Source organism: Nelumbo nucifera, chromosome 4, assembly GCF_055504915.1.
Source record: "Nelumbo nucifera cultivar China Antique chromosome 4, China Antique-T2T, whole genome shotgun sequence".
Taxonomy (NCBI): domain Eukaryota; kingdom Viridiplantae; phylum Streptophyta; class Magnoliopsida; order Proteales; family Nelumbonaceae; genus Nelumbo; species Nelumbo nucifera.
In genome coordinates, this window is record NC_142652.1 from 94741670 (window position 1) to 94756935 (window position 15266).

A 15266-nucleotide genomic window follows, 5' to 3' on the forward strand; every position below is an offset into this window, starting at 1 on the left:
TGAAAAAAAATAAAAAAACCCAAAATTTAGAGTCTGCCAACAATTTTGCTCAAATGAGGAAACAACTTGATACATCCTCATAATAGATTTAATAAGGCTTTTGTCAGAACCAAAGTTTCAGGTACGGATAGACGCTAAACAGCCAAGAGTCATTGTTTGGGGCGAAGATGATGACCAATGTGTTTTATTTTTAAGGATAATTTTGACATTTTTAAAAGTCTTAAATCATAGATGAAGTAACGTGATATACATAACTGACAGTCCATTTGGTAGGTACTAAATTGTTGCATTTTAAAAGTTTGGATGCTAGATTATCGTGTTTTAAAGTTCAAGTATTAAATTGGCACTTAACCCAAAGTATAGGGTAACTATCGGGAATTTTCCCTTATTTTTTTGTTTTATTAGATAACTTTGTATTGATGCATTTTAAATGAATTAGTAATGTTATTAAAATTAATAATTTATATGAGTTGGGTCCTTTATTGTGTAGTGTACATACCATATAAGAGACTTTTATAAAAGCAAAGGACCGGTTAACAATGATATAAAAATAAAAATTAATGAAAATTTAAAATCCATTTAGATTCCATTTAAAAAATTTTGGGTTGGGCTCAAATGTGAATATCTTAAGGCTCCTTGTGATTGTTGTGACCCAATTGCAAATTACCCTATAGCATGAGACAAGGCTTGTATATGTGTATAATACTATGTAGTTACTAGGGGTGAGCAAATGGGTAGGTTCTACCTAGAACCAAATGGAACTAACCTTAAGCTGGCCTTGAACCAACCCTACTTGATTTGTTATAAGGTAGGGTATGGTTCCAAATTCTTGGAACCAACCCCCACCTAGGTCGATTCTAGGGACTAGGTCTACCCACCTGATGAACTAACCTTGGAACCGAAGCCTTGAAATAAACCCCAAAATACTTTTAAGGGTGTGAAGATTTGAGCCCAAGAACTCATGGCCACAAAAGCCATGGTCTCACTTGACCATCAGGTTACTTAAGTGATTTGATAATTTGTTTGTGTATAATAAATAATGTAAAAGTTATTATTTACAAAATTTAAATTATAATGACAAAATTTCGACCATATATTAATATAGTACTCAATTTAATCAATAAGGATAATATAAGTTTTAAACTATATATTATCATCATTGACGATCAACTTTTTGAAGGACATGTTTCATTTTTTTCTTGAAAGGGGAGAGTAAAGATGGAACAAGTTCCATAGGTAGACCTTGGAACCAACCCAAAAACTGTCAAGGCCAAAACTGACCTTCACAAGGTAGGTTCCGGTTCCAAAAACTTGGAACCGACCCCTACAGGGTAAGTTCCAGATTCTGCCATGGAACCAAATTGAATCGACCCATGCTCACCCCTACTAGTTACCATGCAAGGAAATAGGAATGCAACTTGGGCAAGCCTAACTTGAGCTTGAACTGATCCAACTTGCATTTTTGCATGGATTGGACTACTATTTTTGGTCCTTAGGTTGGGCTTGGGCCAAAACTAAGGTGTTAATGGACCAGTTTTGGGTTGGACCCCGTCCAATCCAAAATCAATTTAGATGAATTGGACGGACCCACAAAACATATTGGGCTGAACCAATTCAGTTCAAAATATTTATTAGATTGGATTGGACTTGGTCCATCTGTAATAAATTTATATTGTATTGGGTTGGATTAAGCCAATATCTGGTCCGTTGATATAAGATGAGAATATAAGTGTCAATGGACCAAGTTTGGGTTGAAACCAATCTAAACCAAAATGAATTTGAATAGATTGGACAATCCAGACATTGAATTGGATCACTCCAAAATATTCATTAAATTGGATTGACTTGGTCCATTTATAATGGACTTACATTGGACTAGATCGGATTGGACAAAATCTAGTCCAATTGACACCCCTAGCCAAAACCATGGGATTTTTCAATTTTTGGTGCTGGGTTTGGCACTAGCCTCTAGGTTATTTGGACTTAAACCCAACTTGGCATTATACTAATTCGAGCCTAACCCAACTATACAAAAGCTTTTTAGTGACTTTACCCGACTTAAACCTAACATGTTTATTAATAAAACAACAAAAGGGGAAAAATTTAGTTTAAAAAAATCTTATAATTTGACATCCATTTAAATTTCATTTAAAAAATAAGAATTTGTTGACGAAATAAAAAAAAATAACAAAATTATTAGTTTTAAACTTAATTATTATTAATTTAAAATCCTCTATTCCATTAGGAATGTCACGATGCTCCTTTGGGGTGCAAGTTGCCTGGGTTGGGTTAGGTTGGGGGTCAACCCAAGTCCAACATAAGTCTCAAACTTTGAATTCAGGCTTGACCCAACTCAAGGTTAAGCTCAAGTTTACCAACTCAACACTAACCTAAGTTTAACCCAGTATCTCAAATTGGGCTTGGGCATGTTTAGCTTTGTAACCCAATTTTCAAGTAGAATAGATTGATAATATGTAAATATGTGTATCATAAAATGTTAGATGAACTCGGGTTGAACTGGGTCCAATTTGAGCTATTTGATACCTCAATCAAACTTAACCCAAGTTTAGGTTAGGCGTGAGTTTATTAGCTCAAGCCCAGCTTGAAATTTGAAAACTAAAGCTTTAACTTATGTAAAAGCTTCAATTGAGCTGGGTTGGACTCAGTTAAGCCCATCCACCCCTAGCTCCATTTGCCTCAAATTCTTTTAACAAAACTTGTGTATGACACATGTACCATTAGTAGACTAATAATAAATCAAGTACAGAGGGCTAACGCGGATAGGAGATTGAATAGGTGGCTAACGGTAATTGTGTGGGGTCCATTTGTTCGATCAAAGTGACATAACTATCAGCCATCAGGTTGCTGCCAAACGCCTCTACAATTTTGTTCATGAATCATGATTAAATGAGCACCAACAAGCTTTAACTCCACAACCAAACACCTCTCCTGCGTTTCGTGGTTCATCGATGTATCGTCCTTCCACGTGGATGGTTTACTTGCACGATGACATTCTCGTAATTAAATCGTTTCCGAGGTCCTATTTTCCCTTCAACGCCCGGGATTCTTACCGGGTCGAGTGGTCGACCACTCCAACGTTGCCTACAGTAGTAGACTCAGTGAGTCAGTGGTACAGTTTGTACCAATCTCTCTCGCCACCTGACTAACTGAGTCCTGCTCTCTCTCTCTCTCTCTCCCTCTCTCTCTCTCTCTCTCTCCATTTTTTTAAGCTGTCCGAGGAAGCGAGTGCCGGAAACGAAAGAAACAGGAGAGAATCGTGAAATAAAAAAAGGAAGGAAAAAATAACTAGAGAGGGAGACCGTCTCGTGTATCAGAGAAAGTTCTGATCTTGCTTCTGTACTTAATGTTGGAAATTATTATCTCAATCTCCATTCATTTTTCAGTTGTACTGTGCTCTCCATCGTTGAAATCATCTCTTCTTCGATTCTCTCGAACGGAGAAAGCTCGCTCAGGAATTGGTTTCTGATTACGGTTCAAGATGAAATTTGGTGTTCGAAGAGCTTCTGTAGTTGTACATTCTTTGCTTGGTTTTCGTGCTTGATTCGTGGGTCGTTTCTCGTTTGGTCTGAAGCTCAGCGAGGTGGTTTTTGTTTATTCTTTTAGTTTGGTTCTTTGTTTTCTTGCTTTAGTGAAACTGGGTTGAGAGGGAAAGAGAGGAATTGGAGATGTAATTGCTGAGCTGGTTTTGTTGTGGTTGTGGCGATATTCTGGTTTCGATGTAGTGGGTTTTAATCCATGGAGGTGCAAGAAGAGGGTTTGTGGTGTTCTTTGTTGGGGTGTAAGAATTAGGGTTTATTTTGAAGCCTTGATGGCTGCTTCTTTCTCGGGTATGTGGTGTGATGATTTGGTTTGAATTGCTTCAGTTGATTTCATTGTTTTAATGGAGTGTTTTGGATGATTTAGTAAAGAAATCAGCAATTGAAGGGATGGTTGTGTATTGTTAGTGCTGAAATTCAAGGAATAAGGAAGGGAAGATTGAAGGGTTTATTCATTTGATTATTCATTGCTGCTTTGATGGGGAATAAGTTGGTAAGGAGGCGGCAGGTGGTGGATGAGAAGTATACAAGGCCTCAAGGATTGTATCAGCACAAAGATGTGGATCATAAGAAGTTAAGGAAGCTCATTCTTGACTCGAAATTGGCTCCATGTTATCCCGGAAATGAAGAATATGCTTTCGATCTTGAAGAATGTCCCATCTGCTTCTTGGTTAGTAGATACAGTTATCACTCTGTTTATGTTTCTATTTGTCAATTTATTTTTCTGAATACTTCAGCATGGTTTGCAGACCTTGAATTAGATGGTGTTTTGCATTTGGGAATTCGTATGGGTGTCAGTATGACAGCACTAATAGTACTATTTTTAAACATATTTGTCTTCTTTTAGTATTATCCAAGTCTCAACCGCTCAAGATGTTGCATGAAAGGCATTTGTACAGGTACTTATTAACACCCATATTCTAAATGGTTTGTTTATGCCAATATTTTTTGATGGTATATTCTTTGCCAGAGTGTTTTTTGCAGATGAAACCACCTCATACTACTCGTCCCACACAGTATCCTTCACATATTGAGTTTATATTGTTTGTTTGATTGATAAGTGTTCATGTTGGCCATTGAATTGTTTGTTTCATTTATTCTTTGCTGCTTCTGTTGATTCCTTGACCATAAAAGGTGCCCCTTTTGTAAAACATCAAATTATGCTGTGGAGTATCGTGGAGTGAGGTCAAAAGAGGAAAAGGGCATGGAACAAGTAGTAGGTCTTCTTTACTATGGATTCTTTTATTTTTGTAGGGAGCATGAAAGTTTTCCTTCAGTCTCTGTGCAGCCCATGGATCATGCTTTTATTTCTACTGCCTTTGTTTATAGGAAGAACAGAGAGTTATAGAAGCTAAAATAAGAATGCAACAACAAGAACTTAAGGATGAAGAAGAGAGAATGCAGAAAAAACGAGAGATGAGTTCCTGTAGCAGAGTTATGACATTAGGGGAAGTTGAGTATCAGGATACATCAGAAATCTCTGTACCAGGTTTGATTGCATTGAAATTCTGGTTTTGTTATTAATGCTCAATTTTCTTTAAGCAATGGCATTGGTATGATTTATATTTCTTTATTTGTTCCTTCTTTTCCCTCTCATTTGGGTATAATTAATATGTCTTCATTGGTTTGCATAGTACCATCATTCAGCTTTCCTGTAGAAGGTGATAATATCATGTCTTCTCAGAGCTCATGTGCTGGGCCTATAAATATACAATCCTCACGCTCTAGGCAGAACAGGTATATGATATTCCCACCCTCTTGATATCTTCTATATCAGTGACATTGCTTCAATTCTGCTAGTTAAAATTTCTAGTGTTTATGTTGTACAAACTACAAAGTAAGTTGCAAATCAGGTCTGATGATGCTCTACAAAGATTTAAACCCTCTGTTTTCTGTTAATGAGTTTTCATATTTCAAGAAAAGTGTTTAATTACTGAACTTCTTACTTAGAAGGTCATACCATGGTAAGTGGCTGAGTATGGAGAATCTTCTTCTGCTGGGGCATCTGGGCCTGTGAAGAGTTCCTATGGAATCAACTTTTGGAGGGAATCATGAAGGGCCTTTAAGATTTATTGTTTCTCGAGGATTTAAGGTGGTAGAGGAAACAGAATCAGATTTTGGGAGAGCCTTTAAAACTACTTTCCTCTGAAGAGTGTTCCTATGGAGTCTATTTTTGGAAGGAATCATGTTACCAGTATTCTTCTTGAGTTGTATCCTTGGTTCTATGGAGTCTTCTTGCAAGTGGTTTAGACCATTTATCTATTCTTTCAATACCAAGGTGATAAGGAGGCTAGAAGTCCTATTTTTAGAAGTCTCCTGCTCGGTGAGCAAGTATGTTGAAGAAATATCTTATTTATTTAAAGGGTTGTGATGCTTTGGAAGGTTGGTCTCAGTGGAAAGTTTCCCTTGAAATCATCATACACATCTGATTTTGGACAGGAAAGGGGAAGTCCCATAAAGATATATGTGGTGCATAAAGAAGAAGAATATAGGAAAAGAAAAATATTCACTTCTGAAATAGTTAAGAAGAGAGAAAAAAAGGTTGTACTTGTAGAGATAAAAGGAGAGTGGAAAGAGAGAAGAAGATCAATTATACAAAAAAGTAAGAAAAGAATATTAGAGTCCTACCCAAACTTCAAAACAAACTTTTCATTTCATAAATCAACTCTCTACTAGCCAATTTACAAAAGAAAATAGTTGTAGTTTCAACATAAAGACTTGGGGATCTCCTTTTATAGGCTCCAATTTGAATTAGTAAAGTGGCCAAAAACAACTTCTAACCATAAATTCATAGATAGGTGGACAGTATTGTATCCTAAAGTTTTCTAATTAATGGAATCTTTTCCGAGTTATTGATAAAAAAAAAAAAGATAGCTGGACAGTATTGGGTATGGTAACTCTTTAAGGGCTGAATTGAAAGCTCTATTACAGGGGCTGGAACTGATGAGGTTAAAGGACCTAAAGAACGTGGAGGTGGAAGGTGATTGTCAAACTCTAATTTGTTGGATGAAGAAACAGGATCTGACACCTTGGAAGGTTAGGCCATTGGTGAGACAGGCATAACACTTGGGTTTTGTTGAAGATTAATTAGTTTTATGATGTTTTTCTGAGTAGATGTTTTATGTTAGTTGTTAGATAGAAGGTGGGGACTACAGTAGTTATGTGAGTCCAAATTTTATTATGTTTTTTGAGTGTTATATATGTTGTTTTATGTTTTGTCGCCCTATAAGGGCATAGTTGTCTTTGTACTGTTCTATTATTTTAGTATAAATAATAAGTGAAGGGGGCGGCCAGATTTTGCTCTCTTTTCTTTCAACTTCTCTTATTCTCTTCTTCTCCTTTTCTCTTCCTTCTCTTTAAGAAACTACTTTCTTTCATATTTTTTAATTCAGCAGATTTCTACTTGGTATCAGAGCATCGGCTAGGATTTCTTGAAGCATTCTCATGCAGCCCTAGATCAGCCGACTGCATGAAGTAGTAAAGGGCTGATTGATCTGCTATAGATTGCCCAGTTCTTGGAGTTTTGGTGGGATCTAGACATTAGGAAGGTGATCCATTGTTCGGCATCAAAATCAGGAAGAACTGGAGTACGGAGAAGAGTCCTAGAAAAGTTGGACTCTTTGTTTTTGATCTGATCTTGGGCGCCCAGGTATTGTTAGTTTTCTTTGGATTTTTTGAAGAGGGCGATTTGGTTTTTGAAATTTTCTAGGCCTCTCGGAGTGATCGATTCACTTTTTTCTCTGTTGGGAGGCATGGGGAGGAGAGAGATTTCCCTCTAGCTACGGTTTTCTTCTTCTGGAAGGGTTGGTTTCTACGTGTGTGGTATTAAATTATTTTTTGAAGGTCTCCAATCTATTTTTTCTTAATGTTGAACTGTTTGAAGTAAAATGGAGAGTTGGAATACCGAGATGAAATCTACCGGTACTCTGGGACTGGGTGTTGGAGGTAGTAGTGATATTTTTGGGTTTGAGATCATTACTACAGTAAAACTTGATGGTACAAATTATTTGGAGTGGGCACAATCAGCTAAGATGGCTATTGGTGCCCGTGGAAAATTAGGGTATCTCACTGGGGAGGAGAAGAAACCTGATACAGACTCTTCCCGATGGGTGCAAGAGAATTACATGGTAATGTCTTGGTTGTGTAATTCTATGTTACCTCATATTGCAAAAAAATTCTTATGGGCTAATACTTCTAAGGAGATTTGGGATGGAGTGACTAAAACCTACTCTCAGAAGAAAAATGAAGCTAGAGCTTATCAGTTAAGAAATCAGGTGATAAGTATGAAATAGGGAGAAAAACCTCTTGCTGTGTATTTCTCCATGCTGAAAACCCTATGGTAGGAAATAGATCACTTAGAAACTGTGGTATGGGAAAGTGTAAATGATGCAGCAACTGTTCGGGACTGCCTAACTCAGGGACTCTTTCGAGGGAGCCTGCCTCCTAAGAGAGAGAGAGAGAGAGAGATTGTATTCCCAAATCGATAATCCCCTCCTAGCTTCCTTTCCTTATTTATATACTGTTGTTACAATTCTGTTATACCACCTGCCTCTCCACTTGTCCAGTTTGTTAGTTAGTTTGTTCTAGTGGTTGGTTGTTAGTTACATTCTTTAAAGGCTGGCATGGCCTTTTCTTGTACACTTGTATTCCCTTTATTTGTGTCTCAATAGTCCCTCCTCCCTTGAAAGCAACCTTGCCCTCAAGGTCAAGATGTGGAAATCTATTTTGTAAATCCAAGTAAGGTTCCCAAGTTGCATCCTCAATTGGGAGAACTGACCATACCACCAATGCCTTTGGTTCGATGTGATTCCCTTTGCGTATCCACCTGAAATCTGTTCCTTAGGTTCTTGGAAGATCACTGAGAACTTCTGATGTAGCTGCTGTAGTTGTGTGCGGCCTTCTTCGGATCTGCTTCCTTGGGCTAGAATGGGGCCGTTCCCGTGGGAGTCTATCTGCATTAATATGATGTGGGCTGGGTCTGCTGCCTGTTTCCTTAGGGAGGCGAGACTAATGGGTCCTGGACCCTTGGACAACTGCCCTTGAATATGCACCTGTGAGCTACCCACTTGAAAATCCATGGTGAGGCGGGCCCAATCACATATCACTGGCCCTAGTTGCCTTAACCATTGGACTCCGAGAACTACATCCGCTCCACTGATTTCCAAGGGGTGCAGATCTACCTCAAACTCATGTCCTTGTATCTTCATCTTTAATTCTGTGCACGTATTGTCGCACACCAGGTTGCTCCCATTAGCTACGTGCACCCGGAAGGCTGTACATGGTTGGACCGGAATCCCTAGTTATCTGACCAATGTTTGGGTAATGAAATTGAGAGTGTTGCCACTGTCTATCAGAACTGACACATGGTGCCCTTGTACCAGTCCGGTTACTCATAGTTTGAGAAGAAGCAAGGCCGGTCAAGGCTTGTAGGGATACTTCTGGGTATTCCTTTGTCCATTGCCCCCATTCTTGGTTGTCCATTGGCTCTTCAATGTCTGTTGATTACTCGACATATTCGGTTTCAGGTTGAAGGAAGAAAACTTGAGGGATCTTACAGCGATGGCTCGGCCCGAATTTGTCTCCACATGCATAACAAAGGCCCTTTTCCCGTCGGGCTTGCATCTTAGCCCAGGTTAACCTCTTGGCTGAGATGGGGCTTGAACGAGTTGGCGTCCTTGCCTGTGATTCCTACTCCTGATCTGGGCTTCGATTTACCCAAGATACATGGTTCTGGGTTCGGTATACCTGGTATGATCGCAGCTCCCAGAGGTTGATTAATCCTTCTTGCCTGATTTAGTTTGTCTTCATGTAGTCGAGCTAATGCTGCTGCTTCAAGAACGGTGGTAGGCTGCATGGCTTTTACCTCCAGCCGCAATTCTTCACCGAGTCCACCAACAAAACTGTCGACAAGCGCGTTTTCTAGCCAGCCTTGCACGCGCATAGCTAATCTTTTGAATGCCATCTGATAATCTTGGACGGAGCTGGTCTGTTGTAGCTTAGCGAGGCTTTCATCATAGTTCTCAAAGGCTGAGACTCCAGATCGCATGGTTAAGGTGTCAGTGAAGTCTGCCCATGTGGCTCTTCGGTGCTGTCGCCGGTACCACTGGTACCAGACGATCGCCTCTCCTTCTACGTGTGCAGAAGCTAATGGGACACGATCAGATCCCTGTGTGTCGTGGTAATCGAAGTATCTTTCTGTTTGCAGAAGCCAGGATGTGGGATCTCCCCCTGCGAAGATGGGAAACTCGATTCTTGTTGTTCTTGATCCGCTTCGATGACTGGTGTCACTACACTCTTCCTGATTCGGTGCAGGTGGTGCCTGTGCTAGTCGTTCAAGCAAGGATGCGAAACTTTCTTTGATTTCTTTAACGTTAGCCGATATTCTTTGCATTTCTCCTTCCATGTTGTCGACTTTGTTCTCCATTGCGGATGACCTTGTGCTTGGCATCTTGGCTCTGATACCAACTTGTTAGGGATTGCCTAACTCAGGGACTCTTTCGAGGGAGCTTGCCTCCTGAATGAGAGAGTCCCTGAGTTAGGCAGTCCCTAACAGCAACTTATCACAAACTGGTAGAGAGGAATAGGGTTTTTGAGTTCTTGGCAGGGCTGAACCTTGAATTTGACATTGGTAGGCAGCATATTCTTTCTAGGGAGGGTGTGACACTCTCTCAGGCCAATGCTTTTGTCTTTGGAGAGGAGTGCAGGAGGAGTGTAATGCTGAGACAGCCTGGGATTGACCAGTCGGCTATGATTGGTATAACAAAACCTAAGCCGAATGGAGACAGGGGGAGTAGTGAGACTAGAAGGGAAGATAAGAAGGACTTGGTGTGTGATTATTGCAAGAAGACTAAGCATACTAGGGACACTTGTTGGAAGCTTCATACAAATCTTATGCCTGCTCGGATAAGAAACAAGAAGGGAAATGCAAATGTAGCCACTACAGGAGACTCTTCAGCCCCTCTCTCCCAAACTGATTGGGAATCCATTGCAATAGCAGCAGTGAGAAAAGAATTGGAGAGGTTTGGACAGCTTATGAGTAAGAAAGATTCACCTAACTCTAGCCTTCCAGATGGACAGCAAAATGCAGGAGCCAACTACACCACTTCCTTTGCACATACAGGTAGTTCATATGCAACTGCAAATCTTGTATTCACTTATGGTGTGTGCTTCAATTCCTGTGCAGTTCTGGGGAGATGCAGTTCTTACAGCCGTACATGTGATTAACCGTGTTCCTTCACGGACTTTGGGGTTTAAGGTGCCATTTAGCCTCCTTTTTCTAGATGAAGAGATATTTCATATATCTCTGAGGGTTTTTGGCTGTGTTTCTTTTGTTCACATTCTTGGCCCTCATCGCAAGAAATTGGATCCCAAGGCCAAGAAATGTGTTTTTCTTGGGTATGCTCAGAACCAAAAGGGGTATTGCTGTTATGACCCAGTGTCGAGGAGCAGATTTGTCACTATGGATGTTATGACCCATCATCTGTTCCTCTTCCTGTTTCTGTGGTGCCTCCATCAATTCAGCCAGCATCTACATCAGTTCAGCCACCACCTATACCATCAGTTCAGCCAGCACCTGCACCTCCAGTTTCATTACCTGAGCCACTACGGGCAACCTCATAGCAATATCAGCGCCGACAGATGATGGTTGACTCCACACATCCTTGACCCACACCACTCTCTGTCAGTCCTTTTAAAACTCCAGATTCGGCAGATACAGTTCCAGGTATTCTTCTCAAGCCTGAGCCTGTTATGTTTTCTGATGATAATGTTTCTGCCCCTAACACCATGGTTGCAGCTGATCCCACTGACCTTGATCTTCCCATTGCACTTCGTAAGGGGAAGAGAAAGTGTACAACCCACTGCATTTCACACCATATTTCCTATAGTGCCTTATCACCCTCCTACCGTGCTTTTCTTTCTTCCCTAGATTTTGTGTCTATACCCATAAATGTTACTGAGGCTCTCTCCAAACCTGAGTGGAAAACAGCCATGCAAGATGAGATGGATGCTTTGGTCAAAAACCAAACTTGGGAAATAGTTGATCTCCCCCCAGACAAGGAGACAGTTGGATGTCGATGGGTATTCACAGTGAAGTATAAGGCCGATGGCAAGATAAAGAGGTACAAGGCAAAGTTGGTAGCAAAAGGGTATACTTAGACCTATGGTGTTGATTATCTGAACACCTTTGCACCAGTAGCTAAGATGAGTTCAGTTCGTATCCTTTTATCTCTAGCAGCCACCTATTCATGGCCCTTGTTCCAGCTTGATGTAAAAAATGCTTTCCTCAATGGTAACTTACAGGAGGAGGTATATATGGACATTCTAGCAGGCTTTTATGAAAATGTTGGTAAAGGAAAGGCGTGCAGACTCAGAAAATCTCTGTATGGACTGAAACAGTCACCTAGGGCTTGGTTTGACAGGTTCAGAGGGGCACTCATCCGTTTTGGATACACACAGATACAGTCTGATCACACCCTCTTTGTGAAGAGGAGAGATGCTTTGGTGTCAATTCTGATTGTGTATGTGGATGATATAGTGGTGATAGGAAATGATCTGGAGGAGATTGATGATCTCAAAAATCATTGCAGCAAGAATTTGAGATCAAAGATCTTGGTGAGCTCAAATACTTCTTAGGGATTGAAGTTGCAAGATCCAAGCATGGGATCTTCATTTCAAATACTTGACCTACTGCGAGAGACTGGGAAGCTGGGGACCAAACCAGCAGACACTCCTATTGATCCAAATCACAGAATTAATGCTGTGGATGGTGAATTGGTAAAGGATGTGGGGAGATATCAAAGAATGGTGGGCCGACTGCTGTATTTGTGTATGACACGACCAAATATTTCTTATGCTGTCAGTGTTGTGAGTCAGTAAATGCATGCACCTCGGGTTCAACATTGGGAAGCTATTGAGAGAATACTTGCATATCTGAAAAAGCACCCTAGCAGAGGCATTCTTTTCTCAAATCATGAGAATCTGAAGCTAGAATCCTATACAAATGCAGACTGGGCAGGATGCTTAGATGACATGAGGTCTACATCAGGAGTGTGTACCTTTGTAGGTGGAAACTTGATCTCTTGGAAGAGTAAGAAGCAAGCGGTTGTGGCAAGGTCAAGTGCAGAGGCTGAGTATAAATCCATGGCTCATGGTGTCTCAGAACTTCTTTGGATTAGATCTCTTTTGAGTGAGTTTGGGGTGAAAGCAGAGGAACCTATGATGTTATACTGTGACAATCAGGCTGCAATTAATATTGCCCACAATCCAATTCAGCATGATAGGACAAAACACATTGAAGTTGATAGACACTTTATAAGAGATAGGGTAACACAATCGGAGAAGTTTGTTTGCCTTATGTCTCTTTAGAGTTGCAGTTGGCTGATGTTCTCACTAAAGGGGGTGGCAAGGAACAAGCTTGAACATGATCTACGCAAGTTGGGAATGTGTGACATTTACTCCCAACTTGAGGGGGAGTGTAGAAGATTAATTAGTTTTATGATGTTTTTCTGAGTAGATGTTTTATGTTAGTTGTTAGATAGGAGGTGGGGACCACAGTAGTTATGTGAGTCCAAATTTTATTATGTTTTTTGAGTGTTATATATGCTGTTTTATGTTTTGCCCCCCTATAGGGGCATAATTGTCTTTGTACTGTTCTATTATTTTAGTATAAATAATAAGTGAAGGGGGCCAGATTTTGCTCTCTTTTCTTTCAACTTCTCTTCTTCTCCTTCTCTCTTCCTTCTCTCTTCAAGAAACTACTTTCTTTCATATTTTTTAATTCAGCAAATTTCTACTGGGTTCCTTATTGAATTCCTCATTCAATTGGGTGCCTAGGAGTGCTAATTGGCCTGGCTGACTCTTTATCTAGGGCTGGGGTAGAGAAAAAGACTGGGTGGTGATTTGTAATATTTGTTTTTTTCTCGTACGTTTTCATGATGTTAGTGCTCTGTGCCTCTGGGAGCTGTTTTGTTTTGCGAAAGCCTATTTGTACTTTGCTTTTGCCTGCTGCTTTTTGAGCAGAGGCTTCCACTTTTAATGAAAGTTATCTGTCACTTATAAAAAGAGAAAAGATGAAAAGGTACCATAATGTCAGAAACAGACAACATGCGCAATACAAAAACAGCATTTAGCTGGCATGCTAAAACAATATTTGTTTTGTGTACACTGTACAGAGATTACAATTCAGTCCCTGGAGACCCCATTCAAGTTCTTGCTTTGTTACACCTGCTTTTGCTAGATTATCAGTAAAGCCATTTGCAGACCTAGAAATCCACATGAACAAACAATTTGGATTTTTTTCCTCAGTTTCTAGATTTTCTCACTAAAAGCAAATCTTCTGTGGAATTTCTTCTGATCTAAGCCATAAAATAACCACTTGGCAGTCACTTTCTATAATCATATTTCTCCACTTTCACTGGTTAGATAGTTTCGGTCCTTGAATTGCAGCTATAATCTCATCCCTAAAGGAATTTCCAAATTCCATGGGCCCCAAAACCAAGTCAGCAGCCATCAAAGTTTAGTTTTGAACTTCCTATTGGAGGCAGTTCCCAGCTGACAGATCTTGGTAATGTCCTATCACTATGTACCAGCCACAATTGACCATCCTCTCATGAAATCATCCTACTTAACATCTTTAAATTTCTTACAGGCCAAAACCCAGTGTCCTATTCTCACCTTGGACCTTGGCATAGTTTTCAAGGCGCCAAGGCGAGGCTAGGCACAGGGGGGCGCCTAGTCCTAGGCGATGAATTTTTCTTTTTATGAGAAGAAAAAGAACAAAGTAAAAAAAATTCAAAAAATATAGGGGCTGAACCCCTACTTTTGTTATAGTAAAGAAGAAAAGAAAAGGTGGAAGAAGAAGAAGAAGACATGGAAGAAGAAAATGTGTTGATTAGACAAAATTTTAAGTTCTTCCTTTGCTTATAGGTTCAGGTTTTGAAATTTTTGAGGGTTCAATCAAGGATCAAAATTTCGATATGATACGCCCCATATTGGGTGTATTGTATTGTATCTTTGGGGTCCCGATACCTGTTTACAGGTGTTTTTGGGGGACCCATTTTTTTAAATAATATATATATATATTTAAAAATGAAATTGAAAACCAAAGAAATAAAAAAATAGGGGGAGTATTGTTATAAGTACCGATACACCTCTACCAATACACAGAGGTGTATCAATACTGTGAACCATGGGTTCAATACAACAGTTAGCAATGTTGCATTGATTAAACCCTAAGAAAATAAGAAAATAATAAAAGGAAATTAGTATATAAACACATAAAATGAATATTCTAGTTTAATAATGTCTATTTTATAATTATAATGTAAAAAAATTAAAAATATAAAAGTATTTTATAACCCAGTGCACAAAACTGCTAGGTGACTGGGTGAGGCGAGCCTCCAAGGGTGCCTTGTCGCCTAGGCGTTGCCTTGACAACTATGGACCTTGGTTAACCCAATCACATCCTTCAGACTTTGTTCTTTATTTTCAAATACTATAGCATTTCATTCTCCCCAAATGCTCCATAAGATGGCTGCCCTTGTACTCTGCCATAACAGCTTCATTCTTCTTGTTTGACTGATCATAAAGTTTAGCCCAAATAGATCCTTAATATTTTGTGGCACCCCAAACAGTGGTAGATTTTTTTTTGATAATTAAGTAAGAGCAGTTCCGCACCTGTATGTATAATGGCAACTCAGAAAAAGGTAA

The 15266-nt window shown here is 39.7% G+C and overlaps 1 protein-coding gene across 2 annotated transcripts in view; it reads left to right on the top strand.

Annotated features, from left to right (window-relative positions):
- Positions 1-3129: 3129 nt before the first annotated feature.
- Positions 3130-15266, top strand: part of LOC104610084 (E3 ubiquitin-protein ligase DA2L-like) — a 36621-nt gene continuing 24484 nt past the window's right edge. Inside the window, exons 1-6 of one of the 2 annotated variants that reach the window (XM_010276562.3) lie at positions 3130-4227; positions 4405-4456; positions 4528-4573; positions 4692-4773; positions 4887-5046; positions 5192-5294. In XM_010276562.3, the coding sequence (XP_010274864.1) occupies positions 4036-4227; positions 4405-4456; positions 4528-4573; positions 4692-4773; positions 4887-5046; positions 5192-5294 (635 nt within the window). In that variant the 5' untranslated portion in view covers positions 3130-4035. Of the gene's footprint in view, positions 4228-4306; positions 4457-4527; positions 4574-4691; positions 4774-4886; positions 5047-5191; positions 5295-15266 lie in introns of both variants that reach the window. The other variant, XM_088886480.1, reaches the window with a different exon arrangement.